The 15,176-nt window shown below is 41.1% G+C and overlaps 1 protein-coding gene across 1 annotated transcript in view; it reads right to left on the reverse strand.

The window, feature by feature from the left end:
* GREB1L (GREB1 like retinoic acid receptor coactivator) overlaps nt 1-15,176 on the reverse strand; it is a 246,342-nt gene that overhangs the window by 6,775 nt on the left and 224,391 nt on the right. Inside the window, exons 26-31 of the mRNA XM_081802542.1 lie at nt 12,914-13,075; nt 12,532-12,736; nt 4,199-4,364; nt 3,024-3,251; nt 1,947-2,088; nt 896-1,096 (exon numbers count right to left, since the gene is read on the reverse strand). Of these exons, the coding sequence (XP_081658668.1) occupies nt 896-1,096; nt 1,947-2,088; nt 3,024-3,251; nt 4,199-4,364; nt 12,532-12,736; nt 12,914-13,075 (1,104 nt within the window). The remainder of the gene's footprint in view (nt 1-895; nt 1,097-1,946; nt 2,089-3,023; nt 3,252-4,198; nt 4,365-12,531; nt 12,737-12,913; nt 13,076-15,176) is intronic.

The raw sequence follows: 15,176 nt of genomic DNA on the forward strand, positions 1-15,176 counted from the left end.
TTTTTTTTTTAAAGATTTTTTATTTATTTATCTGAGAGAGAGAATGGGAGACAGAGAGCATGAGAGGGGGAGGATCAGAGGGAGAAGCAGACTCCCCGCTGAGCAGGGAGCCCGATGCGGGACTCGATCCCGGGACTCCAGGATCATGACCTGAGCCGAAGGCAGTCGCTTAACCAACTGAGCCACCCAGGCGCCCCTATACCTTTTAATTTTTTAAAAAGCTCTTTACAAAGAGCATATTATGTTAATGAATAGAATAAAATATTTTTAAAACAATACTAATAATGATAGGGGAAAGCTTAGTGGCAGAAGCCCTTAAAGGTCTGAAGGCCATCAGTGGTCTAAAGGTGCAAGTGACAAATTTTTTAAAAAGCTAAAACTGATGGAGAATTTGAGACAGACAAGAGAAAGAATGAAAAATAAGGAAACAATGGAAAAGGAAGAAATCCAGGAATAGAAAGTGGTAACGTGACAGCTCTAAAGGTCTCCTGTGATCCCCTAAGTTGTTCAGCAATCACTGAGCTCCTCTTCTGCCTAAACAGTGGCTAAGACACTGTGTGCTTCCGAAGAACCGTGTCTTGTGGAGAAACATCATCACGTGATTATAAGATGGTCCGATATATTGTAGGACAGCAAGCAACTGCTTCTGTCCAAGGTCATGGGTAGGCTTCTCAGTGGAACTGACCTCTGAGCTAAGCTTTGCGTATTCACTGGCTCACTGTGGAGAGCTGAAGTAGATATGGGGAGGGACAGTTGCCATCACATCTTGTGTGAGCCTTTGCAGTATGTCACAGGCTCCTTTTTTGTCTCCATTTAAGCTTTCAAATGGGAGCTAAAATGGGAAAGAAATGGATGGAAGTGGGTAAAAGCACAGTACTAGCCCTCTTCCCTTTACCTCTGGTCCAATGTTAAGGTAGCAGTCAATGGCCAACACGGGACTCCTGAAGTTATGGATGGCTTTGGGGAAGAGTTTGTAGGAAGCGTGCTGAAGGAACTTCTCCAGGAGAAACTGCGCGGGGGCTGCCAGTAGTGTGTGTTCACTGTCGGGAGCACAGACATACTGAAGGGGCAAGATGGGTGCTAAGCTCTCTGACACCTGAAATCAGAGCCGAGATTATCATGGGAAATATGTCTGTCACTGGATGAAACGGGCAAGGAAAAACTGCATTGCATACTAACGGTCCCCAAATAAGAGCAGTAGCAGAGTGACAGATACTAGGCTCATATGTAAGTCTGTCATTCTTGGGTTCTGAAAAAGTTCTTTCCCCTCGGGAATAGGTTGGATCTAACTTAACACACGGCAGGGGCAGGGGAAACATAGGCTTCTCAGAAAGTTACTGCATTTAGCAACACTGTGAGGGCCCACAGGAAGCCTTTCACAGTGCTGCTGGATGTGGACAGGTTAAATCCCATCCCACCAGATCCAAAAAATAAAAGCAAAGAGGTTTCTAAGCTCCATGGGGGAATTTATATGTTATAAATGATTAGATACCAGTAAATCTCTTAAAAGAAATGGGTAGGTCCATAGATTTCACTCTCAACAGGTGTTGATTGGTAATTCTTTCTTTAAAAAAAAAAAATCTGGCAAAGGAACAGACAAGCATCTTAATTTACATTTCTTTTACGTATTAAAGAATGTAAAAATGTTAATTTTGCCAGTTTATGAAGATAGAATGTTAAGTTTGAAACAAGATTTGGTGGAGTTGTTAAGCATTAAGTCTAAAGAAAGGTAGATCTGTTGACTTTTCACATCTTCTGTTTTGCTCTGGATGAATCCTAAGGGGAATGAGACTGCAAACTTGGCATTAAGAACTGACTGCCTTCTGTTCTCTCACTTTCCAGTCAAGTGCCAAGGGCTTAATGCCAATGACTAATAACAAATAACAAGTATTAGTAAGAAATTCTTGTCTTAACTTTCAACAGTAGAATCAAGCTTGCAAACTTACCATGATCTTTGGTTTAATGATAAAGTCCCTTTGCCCTCCAACCTGAACGTGTTTCTTCATGAGACTGAAGTTGTTAAAGCGGCAGATGAGCAGGCCACTACTGTTTGTTCTCAGATTAAAGTCAACATCTTCACAGAAATACCTAAATCATAATCACAAGGATAGGTCTCTGACTACCTGTCCATGTTCATCACACACAAATGCATCACAGCTGTAGAAGACAGACTCAGAATCAGCCTTGCCTTCTCCTGGAGTTGGCCCTCTTACCATTGGCCTGTGAACCCCCTGAATTGCGCACTGCAGTCATTAAAAGGAGGAGAAAGTGAGATGGCTTTGGCCCCAGATACCCCAAGGGGCCTTGGGCATTCCTGAACTGAAATAGGACTGCACATGATATATACTCTTGTGGGACACGAATGCAGAAGGTGCTCCCAGTTTTAAAATCCTGGCTACAAACAGGATGAAACATCTGCCAAATTTAAAACACAGACATGAAACAGCTCCAGCATATTCTTATAGCTACAGGGATGGGGACTGACATAAGAGGGACTTTATGGTCCCTGACATTCCTCACTTGGCCATTTCGGATTTTCCAGGATGGGGATGTTATTTATTCAGGAGGCAAGGTCAGGGCTAGCCTGCTTATTCTCACCTGCTGGCTCTTCCCTGAAGAACCCAGATCTCTGGATTTTACTAACATTTAGGGAAAGGGATTAACTTCTGAGTTCTGAGGATGAAAGAGTTCAGCTTCAATGGGTTATGGGTCCACACATTGATTTGTGTTGACATAATAGTTTTTGTCCCTTAGTTCTTGTTGAATAATGGGATAACTAAAATAGGTTTTCTAAGCATTTCATGTTGTAATTCCTATGTTTTAAGGGTCTGGGTCAGTTTGAGGGATTCTATGAAGGGACACTTTGGGGCTTGTGATACCCCCTTTCCCTCCTTGTCCATAAAAAAGAGATTATCAGTTTTTCAAAGACCAACTCAAAGGAACAGACACATTGTAGGGGTCAGAGTTGGACAGAAGCAATCAGTAGATGCCAGGATTACTTGCCTCCAGGAGGCCTGACTTACCTGTTGAAGTCATACTGCACATTCTGAGTCAAGTCTATGTTAAGGAGAATGAAGTCATGCACATGGCATCTAGAAAATGGGGCTTTCAGGCTCTGAGAAGTCAGCTTGCTGCTCCATTTCTGTATGCCCAGGATTGCGTAGTGGATGATTTTTGGTGTTGCTTCAATATGCTGCAAGACACTCTTCAAGGACACATTCTTACTGGAAACTCCTGCTTCCATGGGCTGGCTATGAAATGTAAAGTTGGTTTAAATAAGAGATCAATAAATATTACTGAGGAGAGGGTCATTTATGAAGGGCTAATACTACTATACAGTATTAATATCTGTAAAGGATATAATTAGCTGGTTTACTTTATATTAGCCTGGAATAGAAAAGAATGTCAAGCCTAGTTTTCATGCTGCCTTTCACTGCTACCTTAAGGAAGCTGCCTTTTGGGGGTGGGCCTTACCACATTAAGGCAGAGAAAGAAATCCAGCCCATCTCAAAATGAATAATGAACAGGGAGTTACCAACGAGAGGGAGCCAGAGGTTAGAAGCACATAGGTATACCTCCCAGTGTGGTAATTACAGTATAACAAAGAAATATTTGAAAACGTAACTGGCTTCATATCCACAAGTGGAAACAGACAAAATGTGTAAGCTGGAAGGGCTTAGAGGTCACCGGGAAGTGTTTCAATGGGGTGCTACTGATAATTTTGGGACCATTTATTGCATAGGATTTCTCCAGGTTTAGCATTCCCTGGTCCTCATGGACCCCCTTCACCACTGTCCTAGGAAGGAGAACCACTGATTTTGGCTCAACCCTAATTTTACAAGTGATGGACTTGAGATAAAGAAACGAAATGACTTCCCTTTTCATCCAGGTAGTTAGGAAGCAGAGCTGGGGTTAAAAAGATCTGATTCAGGAGCCAGAGGATTGTCTAAATCATAACACCTTTCCACAGACTTTATAGCAAACCAAAGCCATGATGCAGAAATAGTCCAGGAATGTAATGGCACACCGAATATCTAAATTTAAAAGAGAGTGCTAGTGAAGGTAGTCTCCTGGATCATTGTTTTGCTCTGGAAAGCTGTACCTCTCTCATTTACTTCCGTGCATAACTATAGCCAAGGAAAGGATCTTCATAGCATTAGGTCATACTCCCCTAGAACTGCTTGGCAAGTACTACTACCTGCTCTGATCCTGAACACTGTGAATGTTCCACAGAACACACGAGTCATCCATCACAACAATGAAAGGCCAGACACACTGGCGTTTAACTCCCAGTTCTTCCAGGCGGTTCCTCTCCAGTTCCAGATTGTGATAGGACAGCTCCTTAATGAGAAACCTGGCAGCACCTGGAAGGCAACATAACCACAGCTGTACAGCCTTCACTCAGGCTTGACCCAAACCCCCCAGACAGCTCACATTCTTTCCACAGGCATGCCTGTTCACGTAGTGACCATGCAGGGTGGGAGGGTCAACCGATTGTTCAGAGCAGTGGTTCTCAAACAAGTAAAAAGCGTCACTGAAGGAGTCTGTTTAAAATGCTGATTCCTGGAGCCCATCAGCAGAGATTCACTTTAGGTCTGATGAAGGGCCAGAAACCAGAGCAGTCTTTGATGATGCAGATGATTCATGAGCTACACCTTGAGGGGTTCTATAAGAATCCAGTTTCCCCGATGGGACAAAGGATACCACATAGAGGAAACGCTTATTACTGGTTAGTTCCTTTTATAGCCATAAGACGTGCTCTCAGTCTTAGAAGCAGCCACTTGCATGTCCTACTCTAAGGAGTAGCTAGGGTTGCAGTAAGTGGGTATGCTGCTTCTAATATATCCCCTGCTTTAGGAGATTGACAGTAATGTCTTCTTTGAAGAAGATTCTGGAAACTGGCATTGTTTCCCTAGATGGGCTTTTTTGGAAGAGGCAGTATGGTATAGTAAAAGACTGGAGCCAAGCTGGCAACATTTAAATCCTGATTCCACCACTTTATAGATGTGTGACAGTGAAGTTAACTCTCCTCTATGCCTTGGCTTCTCCACCTATGAGAAGACAATGATAATGTCCACTTCACAGGATTGTATGGTGCTCAGGACAGTGCCTAACATGCAGTAAGTACTCATAGAGATTATTAAGATGATGATCATCAGATCCATCCATGTTGCAAATGGCAAGATTTCATTCTTTTTATGACTGAATAATATTCCATTGTATATATATGCCACATCTTTATCCTTTTTCATCTATCCATGAACACTTAGGTTGCTTCCATAATTTGGCTATTATAAATAGTGCTAACTCAAGTCAGTCAGAGAAAGACAATACCATATGATTTTACTCATAGGTGGAATTTAAGAAACAAAACGAATGAAGAAAAAAGACAAACCAAAAAAACAGACTTAACTATAGAGAACAGATGATTACAGGGAAGAGGGGTGGAGATTGGGTGAAATAGGTGAAGTGGACTAAGTACACTTGATGAGCACTGAGTAATATATGGAATTGTTGAATCACTGTATTGTACACCTAAAACAAATACAACACCATGTTAATTACACTGGAATTAGAATTAAATAAAAAAGATCATCACAGCCAAATTTTATGAGTGGGATACCTGAATGAAACAAAATGTAGGTAATGAAATGAAGAGGCTAAAAAAAACTAATCTATGGAGGAACCAGAAAAACAGTTTGAATAGATCAAGGGTACTACTGGAGATTTAGAAAAATCTACCTTCCAAGAGCATGTGTATAATACTTTGTATACTCAGTGTAGTAAGCACCATATATGAAAAGCCCACAACTAAAATTGTAATAATAAAAGACTGAAAGCTTTTCCTCTAGGATAAGAACAAGACAAGGATTGTTCCATTGTACCATTACCACTTCTATTTAACACAGTACTGGAAATCCTAGCCAGAGTGATTAGGCAAGAAAAAGAAATAGAAGGCATTCAGGTTGGAAAGGAAGAAGTAAAATTACCTGTTTGTAGGCAACATGATCTTATATGTAGAAAACCATAAAGATTCCACACACACATAAAAACTGTTAGAAATAATAAAAGTGAATTCAGCAAAGTTGCAGATACAAAACAAAAATCAGTTGTGTCTCTATACACTAACAATAATCTAAAAGGGAAATTAAGAAAACAATTCCATTTACATGGCATCAAAAAGAATAAAATACTTGGGACGCCTGGGTGGCTCAGTCGGTTAAGCGTCTGCCTTCAGCTCAGGTCACGATCCCAGGATCCTGGGATCGAGTCCCGCATCGGGCTCCCTGCTCTGCGGGGAGCCTGCTTCTCCCTCTGCCTCTGCCTCTCTCTCTCTCTCTCTCTCATGAATAAATAAATAAATAAAATCTTTAAAAAAAAAAAAAAAAGAATAAAATACTTAAGAATAAATGTTTAACCAAGCATGTGAAAGACCTGTACATGAAAAAGTACAAAACACTGCTGAAAGAAAGATGACACAGGTGATTGGAACATGGATGTTCCAAACACATCCATGTTGAGATGTCAATGTTACCCAAAGTATCTACAGATTTAATGCAATCAAAATCTTAATGGTTTGTGTGTGCAGAAAAAAAAAAAAATCCATCCTTAAATTCACGTGGAATCTTAAGGGACCCTCAATAGCCAAAACAGCATTGAAAAAGAACAAAATTGGAGGTCTCACAGTTGACTGATTTCAAAACTTACTATAAAACGACAGTAATCAAAACAATGTGGTAGTGGCATAAAGACAGACAAATAGGCCAATAGCATAAAGAATACAGAGCCCAGCAGTATGCTCTTGTGCTTTTGGCCCAGCCCTAAGGGCCTGTATGCTCAAATGATTTTTGACAAAGGTGCCAAGACCATTCAATGGGAAAAAGACAGTTTCTTCAACAGATGTATTAGAAAAACCGATATTCACATGCAAAAGAGTGAAGTTGGACCTTTACTTTACACTATATAAAACTAAAATGGATCAAAGATCTAAATACAAGAGCTAAAACTATAAAACTCTTAGGAAAGAACAGGTGAAAAGCTTGCTGTTGTATGCAGCAATGATTTGTTGGATATGACACCAAAAGCACAGCTAACAGAAGAAAAAGATTGATAAACTGGACTGCATCAAAATTTAAAATTTCTGTGCACCCATAACGAGCAAGGAAATTGAAGCAGTAATCAAAAATCTCCCAACAAACAAGAGCCCAGGACCAGATGGCTTCCCAGGGGAATTCTACCAAACATTTAAAGAAGAAATAATACCTATTCTTCTGAAGCTGTTTCAAAAAATGGAAAGAAAACTTCCAAACTCATTTTATGAGGTGAACATTACCTTGATCCCAAAACCAGACAAAGACCCCACCAAAAAGGAGAATTACAGACCAATATCCCTGATGAACATGCATGCAAAAATTCTCACCAAAATACTAGTCAATAGGATCCAACAGTACATTAAAAGGATTATTCACCATGACCAAGTGGAATTTACTTGTGGGCTGCAAGGGTGGTTCAACATCCGCAAATCAATGTGACACACTACATAAAGAAAAGAAAGGACAAGAACCATTTGATCCTCTCAATAGATGCAGAAAAAGCATTTGACAAAGTACAGCATCCTTTCTTACTCTTCACAGTGTAGGGATAGAGGGTACATACCTCAATATCATTAAAGCCATATATGAAAAGCTCACAGCAAATATTCTCAATGGGAAAAAACAGAGCTTCCCCCCTAGGGTCAGGAACATAGCAGGGATGTCCACTATCACCACTGCTATTCAACATAGTACTAGCAGTCCAGCAATCAGACAATAAAAAGAAATAAAAGATACTCCAGTTGAAGAAGTCAAACTCACTACTTGCAGAAGACATGATACTGTATGTGGAAAACCCAAAATACTCCACCCCAAAATTGCTAGAACTCACAGGAATTCAGCAAAGTGGCAGGATATAAAATCAATGCACAGAAATCAGTTGCATACCTATACACTAACAAGGAAACAGAAGAAAGAGAAATTAAGGAGTTGATCCCATTTACAGTTGCACCCAAAACCATAAGATAACTGGAATAAACCTAACCAAAGAGACAAAGGATCTGTACTCAGAAAACTACAGAACACTCATGAAAGAAACTGAGGAAGACACAAAGAAATGGAAAAATGTTCCATGCTCATGGATTGGAAGAGCAAACGTGGTTTTTTTTGTTTTGTTTTTTAAGATTTTATTTACTTATTTGACAGAGACACAGCGAGAGAGGGAACACAAGCAGGAGGAGTGGGAGAGGGAGAAACAGGCTTTCTGCTGAGCAGGAACCCCGTTGTGGGGCTCGATCCCAGGACCCTGGGATCATGACCTGAGCCGGAGGCAGACGCTTAACGACTGAGCCACCCAGGTGCCCCTAAAGAGCAAACATTGTTAAAATGTCTATGCTACCTAGAGCAATCTACACATTCAATGCAATCCCATCAAAATACCATCAACTTTTTTCACAGAGCTGGAACAAGTAATCCTAAAATTTGTGTGGAACCAGAAAAGACCCCAAATAGCCAAAGGAGTGTTGAAATAGAAAACCAAAGTTGGTGGCATCACAGTCCTGGACTTCAAGCTCTATTACAAAGCTGTAATCATCAAGACAGTATGGTACTGGCACATAGATCAATAGAACAGAATAGCCCAGAAATGGACCCTCAACTCTATGGTCAACTAATCTTTGGCAAGGCAGGAAAGAATATCTCATGGAAAAAAGTCTCTTCAACAAATGGTGTTGGGAAAATTGGACAGCCACATGCAGAAGAATGAAACTGGACCATTTCCTTACACCACACACAAAAATAGACTCAAAATGGATGAAAGACCTAAATGTGAGACAGGAATCCATCAAAATCCTTGAGGAGAACACAGGCAGCAACCTCTTCGACCTCGAACTTCTTGCTAGACACGTCTCCAAAGGCAAGGGAAGCAAGGGCAAAAATGAACTATTGGGACTTCATCAAGGTAAGCTTTTGCACAGCAAAGGAAACAGTCGACAAACAGCCGACAGAATGGGAGAAGACATTTGCAAATGCTCATCAGATAAAGGGCTAGTATCCAAAGTCTATAAAGAACTTATCAAACTCAACACCCAAAGAATTCAATCACGAAATGGGCAGAAGACATGAACACATGTTTCTCGAAAGAAGACATCCAAATGGCTAACAGACACATGAAAAAATGCTCCATGTCACTCGGCATCAGGGAAATACAAATCAAAACCACAATGCAATACCACCTCACACCAGTCAGAATGGCAAAAATTAACAAGTCAGGAAATGACAAATGATGGTGAGGATGCAGAGAAGGGGGAAACTTCCTCCCACCGTTGGTGGGAATGCAAGCTCATGCAGCCACTCTGGAAAACAATGTGGAGGTTCCTCAAAAAGTTGAAAATAGAGCTACCGTATGACCCAGCAATTGCACTACTGGGTATTTACCCCAAAGATACAAATGTAGTGATCTGAAGGGGCACCTGCACCCCAATGTTTATAGCAGCAATGTTCACAATAGCCAAACTATGGAAAGAGCCCAGATGTCCATTGACAGATGAATGGATAAAGAAGATGTGTGTGTGTGTGTGTACACACACACACACACACACAGGAATATTACGTAGCCATCAAAAAAGTGAAATCTTGCCATTTGCAATGACGTGGATGGAGCTAGAGGGTATTATGTTAAGCGAAATAAGTCGATCAGAGAGAAAATTATATGATCTCACTGATATGTGTAATTTAAGAAACAAAACAGGATCATAGGGGAATAGAGGAAAAAATAAAACAAGATGAAATCAGAGAGGGAGACAAACCATAAGAGACTCTTAATCATAGGAAACAACCTGAGGGTTGCTGGAGGGGAGGGGGGTGGAGGGTTGGGATAAATGGATGATGGGCATTAAGGAGGGCATGTGATGTAATGAGCGCTAGGTATTATATAAGACTTCTGAATTACAGGCCTGTACCTCTGAAACCAATAATACATTATATGTTAATTGAATTTAAATAAAAGTTTAAAAAAATGAGTATACAATAAAGAATATTATTCAAAGATCTAAAAAAGATAAAAATGAAATTTCTGTACAAAGGATATAATTAACAGTGAAAAGCAACCCATGAAATGGGAGAAAACATTTACAAATCATTAGTAGCAGTTAACATCCAGAATATATCAAGAATTCCTACAAATCAACAACAAAAAAACTAATAAAAAAAACAGTGAAAGGACTTGAATAGATTGTCCATAGTAAGTATACAAATGGCCAAGAAGCACGTGACAAGATGTTCAACATAACTAATCATTAGGGAAATGCAAATCAAATCACAGTAAGATAGCATCTCCTATCTATTAGGATGGCTATTATAAAAAAAAAAAAGCAAGCAAAAGACAAAAATCAGAAAATAATTATTGCTGAGGATATGAAGAAACATTTTGCACTGTTGGTAGGAATGTAAACTGGTATAGCCATTATGGAAAGCAGTAGGTCAATTCCTAAAAAAATTAAAAACAATTACCATATGATTCAGCAATTCCACTTCTGAGTATATACTCAAAAGGATTGAAATCAGGGTTCCTAAAGAGATACTTGTAAGTCTATGTTCATAGCAGCATTATTCACAAGTGTCCCATCAGTGGATGAATGGATAAAGAAAATGTGGTGTATAAACACAATGGTGTATACTCAGTCTTAAAAAGGAAGGAAATTCTGACACATGCACAATGTAGATGAATCTTTTTTTTTAAAGATTTATTTATTTATTTGAGAGAGCGAGAATGAGAGAGAGTACATGAGAGGGGGGAGGGTCAGAGGGAGAAGCAGGCTCCTCGCTGAGCAGGGAGCCCGATGTGGGACTCGATCCCGGGACTCCAGGACCATGACCTGAGCCGAAGGCAGTTGCTTAACCAACTGAGCCACCCAGGCGCCCCAATGTAGATGAATCTTAAGAACGTTTTGCTGAGTGAAATAAGCCAGACACGAACAAATATTGTATGATCAAGCTTAAATGAGGTACCTAAAGTAGTCATTCACAGAGATAAAGTAGAATGGTAGTTGTCAGGGAAGGGGGGAAATAAGTTAATTTTCAGTGGTATGGAGTTTGTTTTGCAAGATGAAGAGAGTTCTGGAGATTAGTTGCAAAACAACGTGAATATACTGATTGCTACTGAACTGAACCCTTAAAAATGACTAAGATGGTAAATTTTATGCTCTGTTTTTTTCCAAATAAATTAAAAATAATTTGCATGTATTTCATTTGCATATATGTTAGTTTCTCCTCAAATTGTTGCAAAAATGGCAAAACTGGCACTAAGCAAATTCAGTCAGATCTGGGATGAGGAAATTCACCTAAACATCGGTAAGGCACAGAAGGTAATTTGAGGATCATATTCACATGGAGAAATATTTGAGTTAGTTTGGTGATATGTGGTTTTGGAGAGGACAGAACCAGAGATATGTAAAACCCTTAATCCACTTGATATAAAGTTACAAACATGGAAAATAAAATCCTATTCAAAACTAGTTTTTGAAAATATTTTAATCCCATATTAAAGCTAAGGTTTAAGGGCATGAAAAGGAATGGAAGGGAGAACAGGAAGAGAAGAGACTTAGGAAGGGAGAGAGATTGACAGATTAGCAGAGGGAGAGACTAGGGGGGGGCGTGCTGTGTTGGGTTGGAGATGAGGGAAGATGAGACCCTGGAGAGAAGGATGTAGATTTAGAGATTTAGAGAAACTACTCAGGTCTCATCTGCATTCGCTCTGTTTCTGGGCTGGATGTTCCTACTTCCCTCTAACATGTCAATTAGCAGCTGTTCATCTTCAGCCCTTCAGAGACTGCATAGAGTCAGACACCCATAGGAGCGGATGGGGAAGGTTAAGACCTACGATGCAGGAAGTAACCAGACACAGCTCTGAATCCAGCTGGAGGTCTCCTGCTTCCCACAGCTCTGTCACACGCTCAGATAACCATGTGCCCCTTTGATGACTCAGCCCATTGCTCTTAAACTCTGGGGGAAAGCGGGAAGGACTTCCTCCAGATGCTTTTAAGATGACTGCCATAGGCAGTAATGATGCTTCCAATTTCCTGTTGTACAGAACCCCTCTTAGAACTTGCCACATGCCTTTAAAATGATTAGCAATGACTCGGGGACACCTCCAGATCCCTCCCGACCACAGTGAACTACTACCTCCCCTCCTCCTCACTGTTCCATTCCTGCAGCAGCAGGCCCAGCCCCGGAACATCAGCAGCTGAGGTTGGGAAGAATCCAAAACCCTTCCCAGGGTGCTCCATCTACCAGTGACTTCTTTAGTCACTAGCCCTTGGAAGTTAAAAATTCTGCACAACTGCAGATAAAGGGAAAGGAAAACTCAAAGAAGAATCAAAAGTCCTTTGGTCAGGAGGACAGGACTCTTTGGTGAGGCAGGGGAACCTCTGAAAGTCTCGTGTCCGGGGAATGGAGCTCACTTGACCTTTCAGCCCTTCTCCACGTCCCAGGGGCCCCTTACCCACGCCTGCGTTATTGAACATCCCAGGGAGCACCAGCATGATGTGGTTGGGCCAGTACTTGCGGTACAGCGGCATCTCGTATTCTTTGACCACCAGAAGATGCAGGTGGCTGATGCCCTCCATGGCGTGAAAGAGGTTTAGGAGTCCATGCTCATGGCGACCACTGGAAGGAGTGAAAATAGGGCTCTTGACTGCATTCAAATTCTGCTGAAAGGGAAAACAAAAAAAAAAAAAAAAAGAAAGAAAGAAAGAAAAAGAAAAGAACCAGAGACCAAAAAGGGAAATTAAAACCCTTAGATTTAGGAAGTTTGGAGAACCCAATCTAGTATGTCGGGCCTGTCTGTCTGAAATCAATGTTCGCATCCAGACACTGTCACCCACCTTGTCAGAAACCAGGGGCAGCCGCATACTCTCCAGGTGTTTGCCCTGCTTGCTGAAGACAAAATGACTCTCTTTGGATTTGGGAATGATGAAATAGAGCTGCACCTCTTCTCCCAGCATAGAGGAAGAGAACGTGAATGCGTGAAGGGTGGAGTCGGACATCTGTGTTTGTAAAGAAGAGAGGAAAGGGATGTAAGCTCATGGTTTGCAAACTTCTAGACCACTCGTTAAGAGAGTTGTTTTTAAGAGAGGCAAACTAACCTGAACTTCTAGAGGCCACCAGATCTGGCTGTGCCTGCAACATTGGAAGAGTTGGAAAGGCAAACGCTTCATCTTTTAGTCGCTACCACTGACATGAGAGCCAAGCATCTTGCCTCTACACAGCCTCTCCGAGGATGGAGAAGTTTCTGTTGCTTGGCACTGTCTTTGAATTCCTCATGTTCTTAGAGCCTCTACTGCTCGGCCTTATGCAGAGGTTAAATATCCCTGTGGGATGCCCTGCTCTCTAAACATTTTCAAAGGTGCCCAGTTATAGGGGGAAAATCACTTCCATCTATGTGGATCAAGCTAAATGAATATCATTTTGCTAAGTAAAACATTAGGGCCAACATTAAAATGCGTTTGTGGCCCCATCTTTCCTAGCTACAGTAGAAGCTGAAGAAGTTTGAACAGTCACTTAGCCTAGAACTCTGGCTTCCAGGAAAGGACCATTTGACTAATTGAAGGCAAATATAAATCTAATTTATTTTTTAAACTGCCAGAAAGTTGGGGCACCTGGCTGGCTCAGTTGGTAGAGGACGTGACTCTCGATTTCGGGGGCCAGGGGTTCAAGTCCCGTGTTGGGCACGGAGCTTAAAAAATAAAAACTAATTTTTGCTACAAAGTTCAAATGCTCGGGGCGCCTGGGTGGCTCAGTCGGTTAAATATCCGACTCTTGGTTTTGGCTCAGGTCGTGATCTCAGGGTTGTGGGATCGAGCTCCACTGGGGGCTCTGCGCTCAGCACAGAGTCTTCTTGGGATTCTGTCTCACCCTCTCCTGTTGCCCCTTCCTCCTCTGAAAATAAATAAATACATCTTTAAAAAAATAATAAAGTTCACATGCTCTCTCAGTAACCCCGCTCAGTGAATAATTACATAAAGGTCTTTAGGTGCTTTACAACACAGTATGGGGCTTCATGAAAGGGTAGCATCAATTTTCCACAGCAGCTAGTAGAAATCAGGTAAATTTCCCAAAAGTTTTAACCTAAATACTATGTTTCATAGGAAAATAGTATTATAATTCTTCCCTTAAATTCTAGTTCATTTTGCTTCACAAGTGTGGGAATATACTACTTAGTGAATACTACAATCATAGAAACTAACTATATAAACAGAATTTTTAATAAGTTTTCTAAAAGCTTATGATTTATAGACCGGAGACTTGAATCTTCTATATTCTGTAAAGCATTGTGAGTGGATTACAAACTAGCCCACCAAAAGTTTTCAAGAACACCAAGAAAACAAACGGGGCATAAAAGATAACTTGTATTAGAAGAGCAGAATGACTAATCCAGTTTTCCAGTATATCCCTTCTAGCACCTTGTGGGAAAAGGGTGAAGACCTGGTCCTCCAGAGTGGAAGCAAGTTTGGGGGAAGTCCCATCAGCATGTCCTACAGGAAGGAAGAGTTGTTCTAGGCGTTCAGAACCAAGTCATAAAAATCAAGAAGGTAAAGTGGGAGAAAGCAACATAGAACTTAGCCCCACATGGGCTCTAGACTACTGTCATTTGCTGCCTTCTCCACCTTTTGTGTTTACAGATGCTCTGGCCAAAAAGAAGCCAAAGACTATGGGGTACTGGCTCACCTTTTGTGTTTCTACCTCTCACTTCTCTCTAAATAAAAGGTAAATATTGACCCCTCCGTATATCTAGTGATCAAGACCACCCCACACTGGAGTAAGAATATGACTTGGTCCGTGCCGATCAGCAGACTTCACAGCTCAAAGGGCACCCCATGGACTTGTTAGATAAGAGCACCATTTCTGTCAACAACCCAACGTGGGAAGAAGGCCCTTTCACCAAATATACCATACTATCTCATTTTTTCAGGATCACAGATAACAGCTAACCTAAACACGACACATGCAACCATTTCAATAAAGTGACTTCAGAGGCTAAAACTCAAGTTTCTTTCTTCCCCTTCTCCTCCCACTGCCCACAATCCTAACGAGCTCGAAGTAATTAATTGCTTCCCACATTCTGCTCACAAATGTGTAGCTCCGTCT

Source organism: Leptonychotes weddellii, chromosome 13 (assembly GCF_054177405.1).
Source record: "Leptonychotes weddellii isolate Sample4059 chromosome 13, ASM5417740v2, whole genome shotgun sequence".
In the NCBI taxonomy this organism is placed as follows: Eukaryota; Metazoa; Chordata; class Mammalia; order Carnivora; family Phocidae; genus Leptonychotes; species Leptonychotes weddellii.